Source organism: Oncorhynchus keta, chromosome 28 (assembly GCF_023373465.1).
Source record: "Oncorhynchus keta strain PuntledgeMale-10-30-2019 chromosome 28, Oket_V2, whole genome shotgun sequence".
Classification (NCBI taxonomy): Eukaryota; Metazoa; Chordata; class Actinopteri; order Salmoniformes; family Salmonidae; genus Oncorhynchus; species Oncorhynchus keta.
This window is the reverse complement of record NC_068448.1, coordinates 30,666,279-30,689,900: the sequence shown is the minus strand read 5'-3', so window position 1 is coordinate 30,689,900 and position 23,622 is coordinate 30,666,279. Positions and strand designations below refer to the sequence as shown.

Sequence of the window (23,622 nt, the reverse complement as noted above, 5' to 3'; positions counted from 1 at the left end):
ATAATACAGTACAGAAATGCTACGGTCCTGACTTTAAAAAGGTCACCCTTATATTCTCATGTGATTGTTCTAAGAAATTAACTTAATTGACAAATGAAAAGAAAATATAAACAAACCTCTAAAGCTATACATGAACATAGCCTAGATATACTTGTTCTCCAAGCCTAGATATACTTGTTCTCCAAACCAATCTCTTCTTCTGGGACTAGCGCTGAGTGCAGTGAGGGGAGACAGTTGATTCAGAGCAGAATAACATAACCCAAACTGACATCTGCAACACCGGCTCGCTGATGCTGAAAGCCAGGCTGAGATCACAGCTGGAAGATAGACATTCTCAACTCCCTTTAACCAATGATACCTCTAGTCAGGGGCGGCAGGTAGCCTAGCAGTTAAGAGGGTTGGACCAGTAACCGAAAGGAGTTGACTAGGTGAAAAATCGGTCTGTGTCCTTGAGCAAGGCACTTAAACCTAATTACTCCTGTAAGTCGTTCTCGGGTTAGCTAAAATGTAGTCAATTAGTTATTCTACTTTGCCCTGGTATGGGAAGAATTCTACAGACATTGAAAAAAAACACCAGTCTCCCTAATAGGTGACAATTGCTTTTCTCATCTTGAATCATGGAAACCTTCCAGGTCTTTCTTCCCCTAAGAGCAGTGTGCTGCAGAAGTGCACTGATATGCCAACATGGCTGAACAGTAACGTTACTAATCTAAGTGGTCCTGCTGCTACTGAACTGCTGAAGCAACACAGTGAGCCGTGGCTGGCTGCCACCACACAGCTACTACAACTGCAGCCCTGCCTGCTGCCAGAGTCACTACAACTGCAGCTCTGCCTGCTCTCAACTCCCACAGGATCACAGTGTGCTAAGTGGAAACACTGACAGGAAAAATACAGGCTAGATCTATGTAGCCCTGCCTGTTTAAAGTGTATGCGTCATTTCTTGTAATGTACCCCCTCGTCCATTACAGGTGTCATTCCCAGTGATGAATCGCTCATTTGCAACAGAGTTACAATGCTCACTTAAAAACAATTTCATCATTATAAACGACTTTGTGCGGAGCAATCCCAAGACAAGTTTTCCATTAAACAAGTTCAGAAAATAGAATAACCATCAAGTAATTTGACAACACATTTCCCAAGTCTTAACCTATTGTTATTAATTACAACCTATAAACGTCAACTTGAGGGCTGCTTTATAACGGACTCATATCCTAACATTCTTGAAGGTTGTGAAGTTCCTGGAGTTCTCCATGCAGAACAAACCGTGTTGGATGAAAAGGTTAGAGGCTACGTCACAGTGGGAGCAGCAGTGTACAATACTAGGCGAGAGGCAGGGGTTACAGACTGCAGCAGTAGGAAACTTACCCAAGCTGACTTCTCCAGCAGGGAAGAGCACTTAGCCAGGAGAGGAAGCTCATCTACAAATAAACTCCCTGTCCAACTCCACACATGACTGCAGCATTGTACCTGACTGCTCAATTAACCAACTCCCACAATCCCTTCTACACTCTCAATCTCTCTCTCCATCACCAGACTGCAGTCTTACACATCACGTCAAGACACTTCCTCCATTACACTAACTGATAGAGATAGATAGAGAAATGAAGTAGAACAGAGTGCCAGTGTGCTCCTCCACAGAAGCCCAATGAACTGATTCAGAGATGGTTCATCAACATGCTGGTAACGTGTGGAGAGTTTGTGAATCATTATCCATCAAGCCCTTTCATAAGATGTGGAAGATCTCAGTGAACAAAATCCGCTGAGGAAAGCAGGTTGGAACCATTTGAAAAAGGATTAATCAAAGAACTGTCACTGTGTACAACACCAGTTTACAGCAGCACAAGTGTTTACATTACCATTAGCTACAAGAACATGATGTGGTGTCATTTAGTTGCTGATGGGACTATGTTATGACGCAAGGTGCAGCAGAGCAGACAGACAGCAGTAGGCTGTGTTGACCAGGTAGGCAGTCTGGCAGGCACTGTAACATTACTGTGTGCGCCTCCCATCTCACCAGCAGGGCTGAGGTCTCAGTCGGCTGCTGCATTATTGAATATGTGCTGGGTTCACCCAGGCATGTCTGCGCCCTGAATCATTTAAATCCTGCTAATGTCAGCTCTCATCTAGCTCCGTTTCCTACTGCCTGCTTTCTGGAGGCTAGGCCCTTCATTTTTCCACAGCCTACAGGCCATTGTATGATCATTCTGGGGATGCGAAGGTGCATAAAGATGGCGGTCCCCATGTCCTTTATACAAATGCCTTGTTTGCTAAGTTCGCCGTATGTTATACTGAACTAAATTAAAGCACAACAGGCAACAATTTCAAAGATTTTACTGAGTTACAGTTCATATAAGGAAATCAGTCAATTTAAATAATTTCATTAGGCCCTAACCTATGGATTTCACATGACTGGGAACACAGATTTGCATCGGTTGGTCACAGATACCTTAAAAACCAGCCTGTATCTGGTGACCACCATTTGCCTTACACAGCACGACACATTCTCTTTAGCAGACTGAAGAGGAGTGGGAAAACATTCAACAATGGGTGTGCGAACTTGCTGGATATTGGCGGGAACTGGAACACGTCGATCCTGAGCATCCCAAACATGGGTGACGTGTGGTGAGTATGCAGCCCGTGGAAGAACTGTGACATATTCAGTTTCCAGGAATTGTGTACAGATCCTTGTGACATGCATTATCGTGCTGAGACAAGGTGATGGCTGCAGATGAATGGCACAACAATGGGCCTCAGGATCACGGTATCTCTGTGCATTCAAATTGACATCGATAAAATACAATTGTGTTCATTGTCGGGCAAACTGCTCACCCACACGTGGTTTGTGGTTGTGTGGCCAGTTGGAAATACTGCTAAATTCTCTAAAATGACATAGTCGATGGCTTATGGTAGAGAAATTAACATTAAAATGATCCGGCAACAGCTCTGGTGGACATTCCTGCAGACAGCATTCCAATTACACACTACCTGAAAGCTTGAGACATCTGTGGAATTGTGTTGTGGCAAAACTGCACATTTTAGAATGGCCTTTTATTGTCCCCAGCACAAGGTGTACCTGTGTAATGAACCTGCTGTTTAATAGGCTTCTTGACGTGCCACACCTGTCAGGTGGATGGATTATCTTGGCAAAAAGGATATGCTTACTGACAGGGATGTGAACAAAATATGAAAGAAATAAGCTTTTGTGCGTATGGAAAATTTCTGGGATCTTTTATTTCGGCTCATGAAAACTTTACATGTTGCGTTTATATATTTGTTCAGTGTACATTGCCCTCAGTTTTGTATTGGCATCAGCACAGTATAGAATTATCCCAGTTCTAGCTCCAAGACAACGGCAATTTGAATAAATTATTGTGCTGATTTACTGGCCCATTGAACAATGTCGCGCGCAGTAGTTTAAAAAGTCTGTCGATGGTGCTAAAACGAAGACGCCATATCTGAATTTCTCCATCTTTATGCACCTTCGCCATAAACATCAGGTTGAGTGTCTGCTTTCATGTGCGCCCCTTTGACAGACGTGAACATGTTAATATCTAGCAATGCTACAAACTGTTTTAAATAAGTGTCACAAAACACCCTCATAAAATGCCTCAAAATATATAAAGTCATGTTCACAAGCAACCTTGTAAAATGTTCACACAATGCAGTATTTGAATAGACTAAAATACTGCCATCACTCCAGCTAAATGAAAACATGCAACTTGCCAGTAGCAATATGTAAACAAGAACCCCCTCCCCCGAAAATAACTAAAAGTTGTGCTAGATCTCATATCTCACACCTATTTTCCTATTGGATTAAGAAATGTATTTTTCTTCACCTTCTGTTTACGCAGTCTGACAAGCCCAGACAACTGGAGAACTTCAGCTTTTATAACACAACATTTACAATTAGAAGAAACTGGCCATAATGGAATCTAGCCTGGCATTAAAATGTTAAATCAGTCAGTCATGAAATTAAAACAGGAGGAGAGCACACAGACAGTGGTAGAAGGGAAAGCTCTTCTCTTATAAGCAGGGGATAAGAAGTCTAACCAACTTCCTTTAAATGGGGATGACTGTGTGAAACACAGTAATTACCATCATCTTGTGGTTCTAAACAAAGGTTGTTACAGGGCACAGGATGTACTACGAATCCTACCTCCACCCCTCTGTAAACTGGCATCAGTGTGTATGTGTCCTAAACAGTGTTGTCACAATAACATCATTTTTACTTCAATACCAGGTTTAGTATGAAGATACCAAAACAATACCCTGGGGTGGGTGGGGGGCATTAGCCTGTCACAGAATGGCACTTAGTCCAGACAGATATTGAGTTCAATATAAATTACATTTTTGCATGCATTAATGAATCAAATTATACAATCAATTTGACATTATTATTTTTTTAACCAATCTCTAATGATCCACTGGGCAACTCAATATGTAGCCTATGCACAATAGAGATGAATGTATGTTCAATATGTGTGTGCATGCATCAAGTTGTTGAGCTTGTTTTGGCTGATTTCATGGGGCTACAGATGGAGAGAAAAATATGTTTCCCTTCCATTTGAGACTTATTTTATTGTACTGATTAGCATAGAAGAAGCAATCTCTTACATGATAAAAGTGCTGTCGAAGACCCGTGACATCATTAACACACAGCTCCAGCAAAGGCGGTGCAGTATGACGATAGGCAGAAACTGCTTCTCCAATAGAAATCCTGAGCACACTTGGAAGAGATGTGATGTCGACATTGGCTAGCTAAGCTCACGCATAGAAACCCATTGGGTCTAACAGTTGTCTCGCGTTGAATTGAATCAAACCCCGGCCTGGTCTGTTTCGAAAACGTTCCCGGAAGTCTTGCGATTTCACCTCGACCTTACCTGACACCCTAGACCCACTTCAATTTGCTTACCACCCCAATAGATCCACAGACGATGCAGTCGCACTGCACACTAGCCTATCTCATCTGGACAAGAGGAATACCCATGTAAGAAAGTTGTTCATTGACTATACCTCCGCCTTCAATACCATGGTACCTTCCAAGCTCATCATTAAGCTCGGGGCCCTGGGTCTGAACCCCAATTAAGTGAACGTTTTTTGCATATCCCAAACAAGGTACTAGGGGTAGTGAACTGATCTCAGATTCAGCAGTAAGCGAGCAAGGAAAGTTAGCCTACAAAGTTGGATGCTACCGGTATCTTCTTGCACAGTCAAGTGTTATATCCTGTAATGGACATTGCGAACAGTAATGAACAGTTTCAACATTGCTACATGGCGTGTTGCATTATTCAAGTGTGTCAACTTCTGTGCAGCATAAGTGGTGATACAGCCCAGACTCTCAGTGAGTGCAGTGGTTGTTCAGAACAGAATAGAGCAGGCAATGACTAAAGTGGAGCAGCCACGGTAAGCTCGCTCTGTAAGGGGACATCGGCTGTGCTGATAGACTTGATCCTCAAATCAGTAGATAACGTGAGGCACATTTTACAGAAATAGCGAAGGGTAAACATACATAAAAGTGCCAAAATTTCAGTAAACCATGCAACACTCATCCAAAAATCTCTTGTCTACTACATCCTAAAACATACTGTAATAATTGTACTATATATTATTTAGAATGTACTATTTAGTGAAAATTAATGCAGTAAGCTACAAATATCAACATACTAGGCTCATTCATACTGACAATGCCTTATACTGCCATACGTTCATTTTTGGTGCAGCCCATCCCCTTCTTTGAATATCAGCTGTTGTCAAACACACGTGGGTCTGGAAAGATGATTATCTTCCTCAAGAGCAGAACATTTTACTAGATGAAAAGCCCAAATGGAGTATGACATCCTGGCATTTAAAGCATACTACATTTTCTAAATGTCATACCATAACACTACATTCTTTTACTTTTAGATTTGTGTATTGTTAGATTCGACTACACCGTTGGAGCTAGGAAGCATTTCTCTACACCCGCAATAACATCTGAGAAATATTGATTTGATGTTGTCATTTTCGCATACCCAAAATGCCTACTATTTAGAACCCAAGTACGGCTATTAGGACATAACCAGTGTCAAGGAGCATGTACCAAGCACTGTGGAAAGAGATTAGGGCCTTTGGAAGGTTATTTCTTTATTCAACCTCCACTCAGCGCTGAGACAGAAAGCACTATGGACCATGGAACTTCTATAGTAGGCCTAATGGAAGTAAACATAGATAGGCATGTTTTTACACTACTTCATTGCATTATATCCAATGAAAAATCTGCTATGATCTCAGCCTGTTCATATTCAAGCCATTCAATTTTATTTTTGCAATCTTTCCTTTGGCAAAAAATAAGAAAAAAAGAAATCCCTATTGAAAGACAAGTTGCTTTGAGAAACTTTTATCTGCTGTGATTGAGCATTTCTTTTTATGGAGTTTTGAAACACTAGACTACTGCAGTATTGCTGAAGTCACAGATCATCCCTCTCCATTGCCGGTGGTTTAGCTTACTTTTAAGGAATATGAAAGATGCAGTGGCCTCATGCATTCCAACAGCCCACCAGTCCCAAAACAAACAATTCCCCATTTCTCTCGCTCCCTCTCTTTGAGATTCCTTTAACTGGGTTATAGGAGGAGGCACGGAAAGGGCGCATTAGGCAAATAAAAATATATTTTCAATATGAGAGCTAACTGTTCAACGTTATAAGCTTTAAACGTTGCAGTGTTTTAGAACAGTGTGGCGTAAACACATTCCTAGGTTCAGAAAGGCTTTCCCTTCCAGCCCAAATGTGTGTACTCTGTATGCCTTGGCCTATATGAAAGTCTTATTATTATTATTCAATCATTGTAGTAGTTATAGCTAAGGGCACTGCATCTACAAAGAAAATGCTCATGAAAACATTAACTTTGACGTAGCATATCGGATAGGACCAATACGACATATGAGGGTTAACGAGCGTTTTATTCGAGAGTGAACTGCCTCAAATATTTGTTTTAATAGTGCTTTCCTAAAAGGCATACACTTGAGGGTGCCCTTTGAGTGCAGTGCAGCCCTATCCCGAAAGCCTGATGATATCGGTGAGCTTGAGTGCCTGCATGCTCACGAGGAAGGCAGTCAGACAGAGACACAAGTCTGAGCACTTCAGACAAGTCCAGGTACTGAAACTGGGTCAGTCTCCATTCCAAAGCTTACGATACATTTCATAGCCCATCTACAATCGGTTTAACGTGAAATTTCGCTATAGTTGACATTTTGGATCTGCAAAATCTGCTATTTTGATTTGAGTTTCTGAAATGTTGTCTTTACTCGTGTCTAAACACCACAGCTAGCATGCTTATAATAAATGCATTACTCACAGTGCTAATCCTAAGGTAATCATATTTCATTCTAGTTTGTTTTGTAAACTCTGCCAGTTCCATATGGTAATGGGGTTCCAATTATCACCAAACTATAAATCATGCCTCATGGATTAGCATAGAAGCAGGATAATATGGAGGGGACATTATGTGCTAATCTGGTTGAGGAGAGCAGCAGAACAGGTTGCAGAGGAATCTTAAAAAACACAGCCAGCCAAAACACCCCAATCTTTAAAGAGAAACTCATAAAATGTTAAGCAGAGCCCACAGCTCAGATCATAGAGTTATTAGATTGAACAAAGTGTATCTGAGCGCTCCAATAGCGGCAAACTTAAAATAGAATTATTATAAATAGCACCGGTGAAACATTTACGAGTGGATTATAAAAGCAAGACAGTGAAACAGGTTCAAATGTAATAATAGAATTGAATAACTTCCCTACTGTGAAAGAGTGGGACAGTGTCTATTTATGCAAGCTGTTAGCATAGGTTCTTTTCAGTAAAATACTGTTTCTATATTGAACAAAAATATTTGAAAAAAACTCTGCAAAATCTGTGTTACAATTAATAATGAAATCAGTCAATTTAAATAAATGAATTAGGGCCTAACCTATGGATTTCACATGACTGGGCAGGGGAACAGCCATTGGGAAGCCAGGCCCAGTCAATCAGAATGAGTTTTTCCTCAAAAAAAGGGCTTTATTACAGACATAAATACTTCTCAGCAGCACCCCAACTCAGACAATCCCGCAGGTGAAGAAGCCGGATGTGGAGGTCCCAGGCTGGCGTGGTTACACATGGTCGTAGGTTGTGAGGCTGGTTGGATGTACTGCCAAATTCTCAAAAACGACATTGGAGGTGGCTTATGGTAGGGAAATTAACATTAAATTATCTGGCAACAGCTCTGATGGACATCTCTGTAGTCAGCATGGCAATTACATGCTCCCTCAATTTGAGACATCTGGGGCCTCCCGAGTGGCGCAGTGGTAGCTATGCCACTAGAGATTTTGGGTTCGAGTCCAGGCAGCCGGCCGCAACCGGGAGACCCATGGAGCAGCACACAATTGGCCCAGCGTCATCGGGATAGGGGAGGGCCTGGCCGGCAGGGATGTCCCATCACACACTAGCGACTCCTGTGGCGGACCGGGCACAGTGCACACTGACACGGTCGCCAGATGTATGGTGTTTCCTCCGACACATTGGTGCAACTGGCTTCCGGGTTATAACATTTGAGACATCTTTTACATTGTGTTATGTGACAAAACTGTACATTTTAGAGTGGCCTTTTATTGTCCCCAGCACAAGGTGCACCTGTGTAATGATCATGCTGTTTAATCAGCTTCTTGGTGTGCCATATTTTTTATTATTTTTTTTAACCTTTATTTAACCAGGCAAGTCAGTTAAGAACATATTCTTATTTTCAATGACGGCCTGGGAACAGTTCAATGAACTGCCTGTTCAGGGGCAGAACGACAGATTTGTACCTTGTCAGCTCGGGGGTTTGAACTCGCAACATTCCGGTTACTAGTCCAACGCTCTAACCACTAGGCTACGCTGCTGCCCCAAAATATCTGTCAGGTGGATGGATTATCTTGGTAAAAGGAGATATGCTCACTAACAGGGAAGTAAACAAATGTATGCACCGAACTTGAGAAATAAGCTTTTGGTGCTTATGGAAAATTTCTGGGATCTTTTATTTCAGCTCATGAAACATGGGACCAACACTTTACATGTTGTGTTTATATTTTTGTTCAGTATAGTTTTACCCTCAAGACATGAAACAAGATGTACTGGAATAATAGAGTCAACTCATCTTTTGAGTGTTCTCTGGTTTTGGTTCAACATTCAACCTCACAAATCTTGTAGAGGTCGAGTCCCCCTCAGGACAGTTGAGCTAACGTAGGCTAATGCAATTAGCATGAGGCTGTAAGTAACAAGAACATTTCCCAGGACCTAGACATATCTGATATTGGCAGAAAGCTTAAATGATTGTTAATCTAACTGCACTGTCCAATTTACAGTAGCTATTACTGTGAAATAATACCATGCTATTGTTTGAGTGCATAATTTTGAACCTGAAAAGTTATTAATAAACCAACTAGGCACATTTGGGCAGTCTTGATACAACATTTTGAACAGAAATGCAATGGTTCATTGGATCAGTTTAAAACTGTGCACATACACTGCTGCCATCTAGTGGCCAAAATCTAAATTGTGCCTGGGCTGGAATAATACATTATGGCCTTTCTCTTGCACTTCAAAAGATGGTACAAAAAAAATGTTTTTTTTCCTTTGTATTATTTTTAACCAGATTTAATGTGTTATATTGTCCTACATTAATTTCACATTTCCACAAACTTCAGTGTTCCCTTTCAAATGGTACCAAGAATATGCATATCCTTGCTTCAGGTCCTGAGCTACAGGCAGTTAGATTTGGGTATGTCATTTTAGGCGGAAATTGGAAAAAAGGGTCAGATCAATAAGAGGTTTTAAACTCGCGATTCAAAATAAATTGAGCGAAGAGCGAAAGAACTCTGAACTCCCTAGTTGGGCTACATTTCAGCAGACAAAATAATCCCATTTTCAAGTAAATCTTAGATGGCTTTACACTGTACATAACAGTTCAATAGACAAACTATAATGTAGGCATACATACAGTGGGGCAAAAAAGTATTTAGTCAGCCACCAATTGTGCACGTTCTCCCACTTTAAAAGATGAGGCCTGTAATGTTCATCATAGGTAAAAAAAAAAAAAGGCTTTCAGCATGACAATGATCCCAAAAACACCGCCCGGGCAATGAAGGAGTGGCTTCGTAAGAAGCATTTCAAGGTCCTGGAGTGGCCCAGCCAGTCTCCAGATCTCAACCCCATAGAAAATCTTTGGAGGGAGTTGAAAGTCCGTGTTGCCCAGCAACAGCCCCAAAACATCACTGCTCTAGAGGAGATCTGCATGGAGGAATGGGCCAAAATACCAGCAACAGTGTGTGAAAACCTTGTGAAGACTTACAGAAAACGTTTGACCTCTGTCATTGCCAACAAAGGGTATATAACAAAGTATTGAGATAAACTTTTGTTATTGACCAAATACTTATTTTCCACCATAATTTGCAAATCAATTAATTAAAAATCCTACAATGTGATTTTCTTTTCAAATGTTGTCTGTCATAGTTGAAGTGTACCTAAAATTACAGGCCTCTCATCTTTTTAAGTGGGAGGACTTGCACAATTGGTGGCTGACTAAATACTTTTTTGCCCCACTGTATTCCTGTCAGTGAAAAACAAGTATCACATCTAAAGGAGATAGATTCAACAAGGCAAGGAGATAGAGACAGATGGTTACCTATCCTGCTGTCCATGACATAGGTCTCGATGATGGCACTCTTCTTACAGATGTCATCAGCCATGGAGGAGCAGCTGACCTCTAGGTGTTTAACCTGTAGCATATTAGACACACACATTAGATACACCTAAAGAGATAACCCCACAGCTGGTTTACTGAGAAAAGGGGCACCAAATGTCAACACAAAGGACCTGTCACAGCTACTAGATGATATGATCTGGGAAAGAACAGCAAGGCACGAAAACAAGTAACAGCAGCAGATCCCTGTCCAGTGTAGCCATATTTTGGTGAATTTTATATAAAGTCACCAGTTTCACAATTTAATTGGAAATAAAATCTATTCTAGTGGTCAAAAAAAAGGATTAATGAATGCCCATAAATTGCAGTGAAGAACATTATCATTATCTCACAACTATCTGTCATGTCAGTTTCTTCCCAAATAATATTGACAGTTCAGGTTGATTTTTTTTTTTTAAATTGTGTTTGGTTTCATTTGATCTTACATTCATACTATTAAGTGTAATTTAGTTGTACAACCATACACTCCATCTTGTTTACTAAAATGTGTGAATTTGGCTCAACACTGCAGCATTTTGATTTGATTAAATGTTTCTTATGAAGCGACAGTATAGAAATGTCACCTTTTATTCCAGTTTTTTTTCATACATATCTGATTTACCATTTAGAAATTAAAGCACGTCTCGTATCTAATACCACCATTTGAAGACTTTTTCATAAATATTTTGACAAGATATTTCTGAATATTTCTACATTAATGTGGATGCTACCATGATTACAGATAATAATGATGAGTGAGAAAGAATATCACCCCAAATACTTAACTTTAAGTGATTTTGTCCAAATACTTAGAGGGGGAAAAAACAACTTAATAAAAATGGTGGGGAGTAGATACATAAAGTGCTTTCATTTCCAAACAGTAATACAGATACGCATGAAAATAACCTCAAATAAATATGTTGACATACTATACTGTCGCCTCATATGAAACATGTGTTCTCAAATCCAAAATGCTGGAGTATAGAGACAAATGTACAAATTTTATCTTAACTGTGCAAATAAATACGAAGGGGAGTGGGAAAGGAAAAACCTAGTCAGTTGCACAACTGAATGCATTCAACCGAAATGTGCCTTCCACATTTAACCCAATGTCGAATAAGCCAGGGGAGCAGTTGTTGTTGGGGGTTAACTGCAATTCTCAAGTGCAGAACGGCAGATATTTTCCATCTTGCCGGCTCAGGGTTTCGAACCAGCGACCTTTCGGTTATAGGCATAACGCTCTAAATCGCTAGGCTACCTGCCACCCATGTATAGAATATATTACACAGTTTATAGTAAATGATAGCCAAGTTGAAAATGTAGTAGAACAAAGCATAAGACACATTTCCATTGTTCGCTAGTAACAGACAATACAGTTGTATTGTAAGTATGAATAGCATGCCTACCTTCTCCTCTAACATCCATTTCTCTTGCTGCACCTCAGCCAGCCTCAGGAAGAGTTCCCCAACCTCATCATCAGACAGGTCAGCAGGTCGCTGGGACTGGGGGCTGCCGCTGGCGGACTTAGAACACAGGACCAGACAACTGTTAAACGTCTGTTCCCTACATAATTCACTCAGAGAGAGTCAGACAGAGAGAAGCTATTTTGTGCATTCTGTGTAATATAATTCATTATCTCTGCATCACTGGCTCAGAGCTTGACAGCTCTAATGGTACAGGCTCATCTGTACATTGTACACAACCTAGGCAGGAGGTCTGTTCGGGACAGAACTGGAATACATTATATTTTAAGTGGAAACAATTGGAGAATTCTAAATTGTTTTCTTCAGAGAGTTCTCGCAGTCTTTCCCACACCTTTTCCTCAACAATCCACCTCCCCTGCAAAGAAAAACATTCAGGACATGTGTTTATTCATAGGGCTATAATAATAGTATCTACGCTATTTATAGGCTATTAACAGCAGCACATAAAAGTGAAACGCATGTGAACTTCCTGTTGAGCTGCCTGTCATAGCTGTGGTTAGTGAAAGTTGAGACTCATCTCTGCCTCAGAATGTACAGTTTGCATTTTTAACTGCCAAGAGTACAATGTAAAAAAGGTGATGTGTTGATGCAGACGACCTCATTGGTTCTCTTTGTGGTTCCCTTACATCAAATAATGTATTTTTTCCTATGTGGCTTACGCTGTTCTGTTGACTACAAAATGTATATTCAACATTCACATTCTGATTATCACCAATCTTGTCAACACTCTGCATACTATTGCTTTAACAAACATTGTATGTGCTTTGGACAGGTTCTTGCTGTCCTGTTGTGACCTTGTTGGTGCTCTAGCTGACTGGTGTAGTGTACCTTGTTGGTGCTCTGTGCAGAGGCGCCCTCCTTCATGATCTCCCCATAGCTGAAGGAGGAGACACTGCTGCTATCTCCCCTCTGCTGCGTACGATTAGGAGAGCTGATCTCTGACAACACCAGCTCCTCCAGGCCTGGAAACAGACACATACTCAATTGAGCAGTCTTGCTAAGGAATTACATCAGAAGTAAATGTTCTAAGTGTGGAAAAAAGTTGTTCTAACGTCAGACACCTTTTGGCATTTTCTTGACGTGGTTGATTTTTCAGGCCATATCAAAGCAAGGACACACCTTCAACCCTCTTAAGTCTGGCAGTTTTTCAAAGGCAGCATTCCAATCATCCCAATGATAACTACAGAACATTGTCAACTAACAACATCCATTGTGTGTGGGGAAACACACACTAATTAAGTTAGGACCGATTGTATTGTGCATAGAGGGGAAACCTCAGTCCATAAGCACTGATGGATTCCCTATAGTAAACTAAAGGCTAATGTAGGAAGAACTCCCGTCTTTGCAGGGATATAGGCATCTACCTTTAAGGCCCCCACTGATGTGCACTAACTTTGGACAAAGATAAAAGCTCCCGACTTTAAAATGTCCGATTCTCAACTTTCTGTAGAGCAACCATTAAACATTTAAAGGACCCCTAGTAAATTATACATGGCCCAAAAGAGGATTTCCCTGGCATCACCAACAACCTACAGCCAGGAAACAAGAGTATGCATTGCTCTGTGGCACATTTTAAGAAGGGGCGGGGGGGCACCATAAAATATTAAAGAGGTCTGCATTTTGTTGACGGTTTGATTGGGGTGGGGGGTCTCCACAGGAGTAAATGTTTTCAAGATGCCATACACATCACTGAGAAACATACAGGTACAGCAGTAAGAGGGTTATTTTTCTGTTAGAATCTTTGATTGCCACATGTGATTTCAAATTGTATTGGTCACATACACATGGTTAGCAGATGTTAATGAGAGTGTAGAAAAATGATTCTGCTTCTAGTTCCAACCGTACAGTGATATCTAACAATTTCACAACAGCTACCTTATAGACACACAAGTGTAAAGAAATGAATAAGAATATGTACATATAAATATATGGATGAGCGATGGCCGTGCAGCATAGGAAAGATGCAGTAGATGGTATAGAATACAGTATATACATATGAGATGAGTAATGTAGGGTATGTAAAAATAATATAAAGTGGCATTGTTTAAAGTGACTAGTGATACATTTATTACATCCAATTTTTAATTATTACATCCAATTTTTAATTATTAATGTGGCTAGAGATTTGAGTCAGTATGTTGGCAGCAGCCACTCAATGGCTGTTTAACAGTCTGATGGCCTTGAGATAGAAGCTGTTTTTCAGTCTCTCGGTCCCAGCTTTGATGCACCTGTACTGACCTCGCCTTCTGGAAGATAGCGGGGTGAACAGGCAGTGACTCGGGTGGTTGTTGTCATTGATCTTTTTGGCCTTCCTGTGACATCGGGTGGTTTAGGTGTCCTGGAGGGCAGGTAGTTTGCCCCCAGTGATGCTTTGTGCAGACCTCACTACCCTCTGGAGAGCCTTAAGGTTGTGGGCAGATTTGCCGTAACAGGCGTTGATACAGCCCGACAGGATGCCCTTGATTGTACATCTGTAAAAGTTTGGGAGTGTTTTCGGTGACAAGTCAAATTTCTTTAGCCTCCTGAGGTTGAAGAAGCGCTGTTGCGCCTTCTTCACCACGCTGTCTGTGTGGGTGGACCATTTCAGTTTGTCCGTGATGTGTACGCAGAGGAACTTAAAATGTTCCACCTTCTCCACTACTGTCCCGTCGATGTGGATAGGGGGGTGCTCCCTCTGCCGTTTCCTGAAGTCCACGATCATCTCCTTTGTTTTGTTGACGTTGTGTGAGGTTGTTTTCCTGACACCACACTCCGAGGGCCCTCACCTCCTCTCTGTAGGCCGTCTCGTCATTGTTAGTAATCAAGCCTACCACTGTAGTGTCATATGAAAACTTGATGATTGAGTTGGAGGCGTGCATGGCCACGCAGTCATGGGTGAACAGGGAGTACAGGAGAGGGCTGAGAACACACCCTTGTGGGACCCAAGTGTTGAGGATCAGCAGGGTAAAGATGTTGTTTCCTACCCTTACACCCTGGGTTTGGCCCGTCAGAAAGTCCAGGACCCAGTTGCACAGGCCGGAGCCAAGACCCAGGGTCTCGAGCTTAATGACGCGTTTGGAGGGTACTATGGTGTTAAATGCTGAGCTGTAGTCGATGAACAGCATTCTTACATAGGTATTCCTCTTGTCGAGATGGGTTAGGGCAGTGGGATTGCGTCGGACGTATTGGGGCGGTAAGAAAATTGGAGTGGGTCTAGGGTGTCAGGTAGAGTGGAGGTGAAATGATCCATGACTAGTCTCTCAGAGCACAAAATAATGACAGAAGTGAGTGCTACGGGGAGATAGCCGTTTAGCTCAGTTACCTTAGCTTTCTTGGGAATAGGAACAATGGTGGCCCTCTTGAAGTATGTGGGAACAGCAGACTGGGCTAGGGATTGATTGAATATGTCCATAAACGCACCAGCCAGCTGGTCTGTGTATGCTCTGAGGATGCGGCTAGAGATGCAGTCTGGGCCGGCAGCCTTGCGAGGGTTAACACGTTTAAATGTTTGACTCACGTTGGCCGCAGTGAAGGAGAGCCCGCAGGTTTTGGTAGCGTGCCGTGTCAGTGGCACTGTATTGTCCTCAAAGAGATCAAAAGAAGTTGTTTAAATTTGTCTGGGAGCAAGACGGTGTCCGCGATGGGGCTGGTTTTCTTTTTGTAATCCGTGATTGACTGTAGACCCTGCCACATAAATCTCGTGTCTGAGCTGTTGAATTGCCACTCTACTTTCACGATACTGATGCTTAGCTTGTTTGATTGCCATGCGGAGGGAACAGCTACAGTGTTTGTATTCGGTCATGTTTCCGGTCACCTTGTAATGAATAAAATCAGTGGTTCACGCTTTCAGTTTTGCACGAATGCTGCCATCATTCCAAGGCTTTTGGTTGGGGAAGGTTTTAATAGTAACGGTGGGTACAACATCACCGATGCACTTGCTAATAAACTTGCTCACCGAATCAGTGTATTCATCAAATGTTGTTGTCTGAGGCGATCCCGAACATGTACACGGGTGTGATTATAATCGAAGAGAATTCTCTTGGTAGGTAATGCGGTCGGCATTTGATTGTAAGGAATTCTAGGTCAGGTGAACAAAAGGACTTGAGTTCCTTCCTGTATGTTGTTATGATCACTCCACGACTCGTTAATCATAAGGTATACATCCCCGCCCTTCTTCTTACCAGAGAGATGTTTGTCGGCGCAATGCGTGAAGAAACCGGGTGGCTGTACCGACTCTGATAACATATCCTGAGTGAGCCATGCTTCCGTGAAACAGAGAATGTTACAGTCTCTGATGCCTCTCTGGAAGGCAACCATTGCTCGAATTTCATCTACCTTGTTGTCAAGAGACTGGACATTGGCGAGTAGTATACTCTGGAGCGGTGGGCGATGTGCCCGTCTACAGAGCCTGAGCAGAAGACCGCTCCGTCTGCGGAGTCGTTGTTTTGGGTCGCCTACTGGGATCCGATCCATTGTCCTGGGTGGTGGTCAAAACAGAGGATCCGCTTCGGGAAAGTCGTGTTCCTGGTCGTAATGTTGGTAAGTTGACGTTGCACTTATATCCAATAGTTCTTCCCGGCTGTATGTAATAAGACTTAAGATTTCCTGGGGCAACAATGTAAGAAATCATTTCAAAAATATATATTTTTTAAAAACTGCCTAGTTTCCTAAGAACGCGAAGCGAGGCGACTGTCGGCGCCATCAGATATAGGGATTTATAAAGTAAAGAGCTAAATTCAGAGGACAGAAGCATGTGGTTCCTAGCCTGGCACAAAACAAATGAGAGCTGTGACACACTGGTCTGGACAGGAGTCTGTCGTAAATGCAGTAGTCGCGCAGAAATGGTCTGAGCTTTCAATCAATCAAATGTATTTATAAAGCTCTTCTTACATCAGCTGATGTCACAAAGTGCTGTACGGAAACCCAGCCTAAAACCCCAAACAACAAACAATGCAGATGTAGAAGCACAGTGGCTAGGAAAAACTCCCTAGAAAGGCCGGACCCTAGGTAGAAACCTAGAGAGAAACAAGGCTATGAGGGGTGGCCAGTCCTCTTCTGTCTGTGCTAGATGGAGATTATAACAGAACATGGCCAAGCTGTTCAAAATATAAATAGATGACCAGCAGGGTCAAATAATAATAATCACAGCGGTTGTAGCTTTGATTGGTTCTCAAAAGTATTTTTCTTTCCTGGGAGATTGAGACCTCATGTGGTTTGGATGAGAAAATTCAGTTATATTGGAAGGGGACAGCACCTGAGGACTGTGTGTGGTTGTCCATGTAAGTGCTTGAATGAGAAAGACAGAGGAGGACCAATCAGTAAAAAAAAAAGCACAGCCCCCTTCATTATCGACACGCATCGTGCCTACAACATCAAGCAGCCTTTCCAGACAGAGCTTGGTGTTTTCCAGACTGTGTGATGCTATCATGGTAATGGGAAGGGTGTGGGATAACCACCTAGCCAGTTGGCAAGTAAACATTTTATCCCTACTAGCTTAGTAAATGAACCATCCTCTCCATATTGATATCACATTTAACTGATTCAACATTGAGCTGTTCATCCATATACAGTTGGGTCTGAAATTATTGACACCCCTGATAAAGATAAGCAATAATGACTATAAAATAAATTACTTGTTTAACAAGTAATCATTTCTGTTTTACTCAAAAAGGTAGTGGTTAGTATTTGGTCCCATATTCTAGCATGCAATGACCATGTCAAGCTTGTGATTAAAATTACAATAAAAAACATATGGTAAATAATATTATATATATAACAAAATAATCTGAAACATTTTAGTAATTTAGCAGACCTACTTATCCAAAGCGACTTACAGGAGCAATTACAGTTGCATGCCTTGCTCAATGACAGACTTCTCACTTCGAACCAACAACCTTTTGGTTACTGTCCCAACGCTCTTAACTGCTAAGCTACCTGCCGCACTAAAACTGCAAATGCAGTCTGTAGAGTCACAAGAGTGATTACCCATTTTTTTGTTGCATAAAATATAGCTCAAAATGTGAATTATTTGTATTATACAGTCATTATTGCTCATCTTTATCAAGGCTGTCAATCATTTTGGACGCCACTGTATGTATGCCCAGTACTAGAACATAATAGACTCAAGAAAGCTAACGTACAAGCACACCATTGGTCCCAAACAATTACCATAACTAAACATATTTCACTTCTTCAATGTATGAGGTTGGTGTACAAAGCACCTCTTTCCCCTCATTATTTCCTGTCTGTGATACGTAGAAGTATGTTTCAGATCACATGCAGCAAACCACACTGTGACATGACAGTTTATCTGCTCTCTTGTTTATATGTAATCTGCATATTCTCTTACCTGTACTCAATGTGTCATGTCGGTGATGATGTAGGCTAACATACATTACATCATAGTTCAGTGAATGAGAGGATGTCCTTCAAAACAGTCAACCATCTCCCTCCCTCAAATGCCAATATAGAACATGTACTGGTATATAGACTTTCGCCTGACTACATAAAATGTGTGGCGGTCAACCTGGCTTTCCGAGGTCCTCTCACCTGTCCTGGTCTTGGTGTTGGTGAGGATCTCCTGTAGCCGCTCCTGTAGTTTATCAGCTCTCTTCCTCTCCAGCTGTAGCTGCCTCTTCAAGTCTTTCAGCTACAAACAGCATTACAAAGCCCATGAGAGGAGAGTACACTACTTAATTTGAAAAATACTGCAGTATACGGGTGGTTTTCTATAGAGACAATAGCGCCAGTCTGACTCAGGGAGACAAAGGTAATCTCAGACAAGCATCAGATTAAGACAAAGAAAACAATCAAATAAGATGACCCATCCTCCCCAGAAAACAATTTAGATAGCTGGCTGGAAGAAGCAACTGCAAAGCCCTCGCGACCCCTACGCCTCAGGCTCGCCCATATTCTTGCAATTATCTGCAGAGGCAGATTCTTATCAAGGCAGGCATCAAATAATTGGTTACAAGGGGTCAAACTGGCATATTGAAAAGGCTGCCCCCGATTCCACTTCTAAAGAGCAGAGTGGGTGCGGCGTCGTGCACAGACTGCCTACCTGCCACCTGGAAGTAATCATTCAATTTCCTCTCCATAGCAAATGGAAGTGGCCTGACTCAGTTTCCCCTCAGCTCAGCTGTTAGTGATAAGACAGAAACAGAGGTGTTCCACTTACTGCTGAACTGCCCTTCTTCTCCAGGATCCTCTGGCCATCCACTGTATCTTTAATTTCCTGTATACCACACCAACAGGGAGAGTACATCATGAAAATCATTAGATGACCACAGGCTCATTATACTGCTTATACTAGATTGTGTACATTTATGGAACATTAAACTGTACATTCCTCTGAAAATGTGATGGGGGTGTTAATAGTAGTTTATGCTAATTGCAAGGGGGTTAGTTTACCTGCTTCAGTTTTCCAATGGTTTCATTGTGCACATCCCTCTCTTTCTCCACCTCTGTCAAATGCAGCTTCACACCAACTATATCAGATGCCTTTCCCTGAATGAGAAACACAAAGAATATGTATTCAGTTCTGTTATTTTCCTATATACAATCTGCTGGGTTTAATAGGTTAGAGAGAAAACCCTATTTTAAATCAGATTCAACATAATTAGGGTTATGTACACCATGCTAATGGAGTCACTTACAGTAATTACAAGATTAACATAACAGTTGGACAATGTTTAACAGTTTGAAACTAACTTCATGATACACTACATGACCAAAAGTATGTGGACACCAGCTGTCATATGCTGTAGCGTTAAGATTTCCCTTCAGTTGAACTAAGGTGCCAAGCCTAAATCATGAAAAACTGCCCCAGACCATTATTTATCCTCCACCAAACTATTCTGTTGGCACTATGCTTTGGGGCAGGTAGCGTTCTCCTGGCACCTGCCAAACCCAGATTCATCCATCGGACTGCCAGACGGTGAAGTGTAATTCATCACTCCAGAGAACGTGTTTCCACTGCTCCAGAGTCCAATGGCGGCGAGCTGTACACCACTCCAGCCGAAGCTTGGCATTGCGGGTGGTGATCTTAGGTTCGTGTGCAGCTGCTCAGCCATGGAAACCCATTACATGAAGCTCCCGACGAACAGTTCTTGTGCTGACGTTGCTTCCAGCGGCAGTTTGGAACTCGGTAGTGAGTGTTGCAACCGAGGACAGACGACTTTTACGTGCTTCACAGCACTCGGTGGTCCCGTTCTGTGTGGCTTACCACTTCGCGGCTGAGCCTTTGTTGCTCCTAGACGTTTCCACTTCACAAAACCAGCACTTACATTTGCCCGGAGCAGCGCTAGCAGAGCAGGAACTGACTTGTGGGAAAGACGGCATCCTATGACGAAGCCACATTGAAAGTCACTAAGCTCTTCAGCAAGGCCATTCTACTGCCAATGTTTGTCTATGGAGATTGAGTGGCTGTATACTTGATTTAATAAACCGGTCAGCAATGGGTATGGCTGAAATATTCACTAATTTGAAGGGGTGTCTTTTTGTATATATAGTGTACCAACAGGATTTTTATTGGAACAGTGGGGGTAGAATTTGGGGTATGTCACCAAAAACACACCAGACCACGTCAAACCTATGAGCAACCTAAGGGCCACCATATGCTGAGAAATGACAGTTAAATAGATGAAACACTTAATTGCTGAAGATGTACAGTTAAACACACATTAGGTACTCAGACGATGAGAATAGCAATTTGAGTCCTGCCTTCATGTCTCAGGGCATGCTGCAGTGAACAAAGCCTACATACACTATACATAATACCAGTCAGTACTCCCCTGGGCCCAGATGAAAGTGTCAGAGTGTGTTGCTGTGTACAGCACTCTGCCATGTCTGTCTGGCAAGAGGAAGACAAGTTTACCTCCAGTTGGATAGAATGTTCCTTCTGTAGCTTCTCCATCTGCTCATGGTGCTCCAGCCTGCTCTCCTCCATGCTCTCCTGAACACAGGAATACAACAAGCCATCACCTAATTATCAGCACACGTCTATTCTTAGCATTCTTTTTTTTTTAAAGGCTAAACTAAATATTTAAGTTCCTTAAACCATGCTACAAAACAAACAAAACTATCTGAGCAGAAAGAAAAAAAACACACTAGTGACACCAAGTGGTCAGTGTTAATGTGACAGGGGTTACTCCAGGCAGTGAAGAGCTCCACTCTCAACAAACAATATTGATCACCTATTAACCTTATCTTCAATAGCATCTATTCATGTTAATGTAAAATCTGTAAAGTGTTGTGGTAGAACCCAGCATTACTACAGAGCAGGCAGTATATACACACTGTAATATCGTGGTGAATAAATCAACGTGAAACTGAAGTTGGTACTGTACCTCAGCCTCTTTGAGTCTGCGTTCGAACCAGCCCTTAGTTCCCTCCATAGACTGGACCTGGGCCTGCAGCTCCTCTACACTCTGCTGCAGACCCTCCAACTCCTTGTTGCGAGCCTAGGAGGTCATAGGGCAAAGGTCACATTAATAAACAAGCAGTGTACCTTCTCATGTTCTCTTCCCTCTCATTGGCCCTTTGGCCCAGACTCGGGCCACCCCCCACCTTCTCATCTCGAAGCTGTGAGCGGATCTCCTCCTCGGTGCGGTTCTTGTCCTCGTGGAGTCCCCTCAGCTCTTTCTCGTAGCGCGCCCGCACCCCCAGCACCTCCTTCTCGTGCTGCAGACGCACGTCGCTCAGCTCTTCCTTGTGTCGTGACTTCTCTGTGATAATGTCGATGGCCAGCTCGTCCAGCATGGCCTTCCGCTTGTCTGCTGTCTGAAGGGGGAGGGACATGGGAATGGGAGATGATATCTCTGGATGTTACTACACATCTCTGACATTTACTGTGATGATACACGACCAATAACATTCACATCTCACTTGGCACTTAAACAAACCATAAGACAAAATCTTTGAATCATAATATTAATTGGACTCAAATATAACTCTGTGATATGCTAAGTCTAAGACACGCACATAAGGTCATTGAAGCTGTGATTTTCATTTACGGTCTGTGATCCTGTGGGGATAACGAGTGGAGCTTGAGAGAGGTCAACTCAGCATTCCCACCTTCCCTGGGAGAATGTCAGTAATGAGAGTGCCATGTGTATTACAGAACAATAGTCACTGTGCTCTAATAACCAGTGCTCTGGTGAGTGGAATGAAGCCTCCTGCGTGTGTCTCTGATCACTCCCTTTCCATGTGCGTGTCAGATACCTTTTTAGCCTCCTCCAGCTCTTGCTGTACCCTGTCTTTCTCCTGGCCAACTTCAGTCAGCTGCTCCAACAGTCTGCTGTTGGCACGGTTTGACTCCTACAGATACATTCACCAGAGGAGCACATGAGCAAGAGATGGGTATAAAAATATATTTGCAACGGGAGCTTTTTCCTCCCCGACCTACAAGATAAGCACTATATCATAGTAAAAAAAGAAAGGATTCTGACCTACCAATTAAGAGGACCGAGTCCTGCATTATTTGTCATAGACAGTGCTCCACATTTATTTAAGATGTGTTCTCTATCTTAGTATGCATGTACTAGGACAGTGTGAGGGCCACACAAACCTGTAGCTGAGAGTTAAGGTCATCTCTCTGTGCCAGAAAGCTCTCCTGCTCCGTCCGTTTCTGCTGCAGCTCCACATTCAGAGCCGTGTTTTGGTCACGCAAAAGGTTCATCTCCTGAGTCTTCACTGTCTGAATCTAATGACACACAACACCCACTAGTCAGGACCAACATCTGACGACTTTGTTTAATGAAACATGGTAGTGGATCAAATGGGTCAGTAAGGCAGAAGTGGAAAAAGTGAGAAAAGAAAAGCAGGTGAGCAGAGGTTTGACACGCAATGATGATTTAGGATTAAGCTTTGTAGGAAAAAAACAGACAGTATTATTGTAAGGATTAGCAACTCATGTGTGAACACCATTCGTCACTATGTGAAAAATCTCTGTACCTCCCTGACTTTATTCACATTAGCATGACTTGTCATATTGGTGATGCATCATGGTTAATGGCTGCTGAGTGGTGACGGCAGCAGAATGAATATTGAGGAGGTTCCGTGGGGTAGTGGCAGGGCAGTAAAATGAGCTGTACCTGTTCTAGAGCCGCTAGGTTAGTCCTGAGAGCATCGTTCTCAGTCAGGATACTCTCCACCTGCTCCTGACTCACAGCACTCTGACAAGCTACCTGTATCACAGCCCCACACACAGGGTAACACAGGGGGCACCACCCAGGGAGGGAAGGAGGGGAGAGAGAGGAAAAAGACAATGTGCAAGGTGAAGAGAAGGATACAAAAAGGTGGCGATTGGCAACTCGAGAATAGGGATAGAAAAGTGTGTGTGTGTGTGTGTGGGGGGGTTGATAGGGTGGATAGATCATCATTAAAAGAATGAAGGCAGAAGGGGCAGGGTGAAATGACCAGAAGAGGATCA

General features: G+C 42.4%; 1 protein-coding gene across 5 annotated transcripts in view; it reads right to left on the bottom strand.

Annotated features, from left to right (window-relative positions):
• The window catches only part of LOC118361013 (GRIP1-associated protein 1-like), a 40,008-nt gene that overhangs the window by 7,547 nt on the left and 8,839 nt on the right, over positions 1 to 23,622 (bottom strand). For 4 of the 5 annotated variants that reach the window (XM_052482733.1, XM_052482734.1, XM_052482738.1 and 1 more), the window contains exons 15-26: positions 23,285 to 23,377; positions 22,759 to 22,893; positions 22,413 to 22,508; positions 21,759 to 21,971; positions 21,539 to 21,652; positions 21,067 to 21,144; positions 19,602 to 19,697; positions 19,369 to 19,425; positions 18,741 to 18,840; positions 13,041 to 13,174; positions 12,135 to 12,251; positions 10,672 to 10,765 (exon numbers count right to left, since the gene is read on the bottom strand). In XM_052482733.1, the coding sequence (XP_052338693.1) occupies positions 10,672 to 10,765; positions 12,135 to 12,251; positions 13,041 to 13,174; positions 18,741 to 18,840; positions 19,369 to 19,425; positions 19,602 to 19,697; positions 21,067 to 21,144; positions 21,539 to 21,652; positions 21,759 to 21,971; positions 22,413 to 22,508; positions 22,759 to 22,893; positions 23,285 to 23,377 (1,327 nt within the window). The remainder of the gene's footprint in view (positions 1 to 10,671; positions 10,766 to 12,134; positions 12,252 to 13,040; positions 13,175 to 18,740; positions 18,841 to 19,368; positions 19,426 to 19,601; positions 19,698 to 21,066; positions 21,145 to 21,538; positions 21,653 to 21,758; positions 21,972 to 22,412; positions 22,509 to 22,758; positions 22,894 to 23,284; positions 23,378 to 23,622) is intronic. The other variant, XM_052482737.1, reaches the window with a different exon arrangement.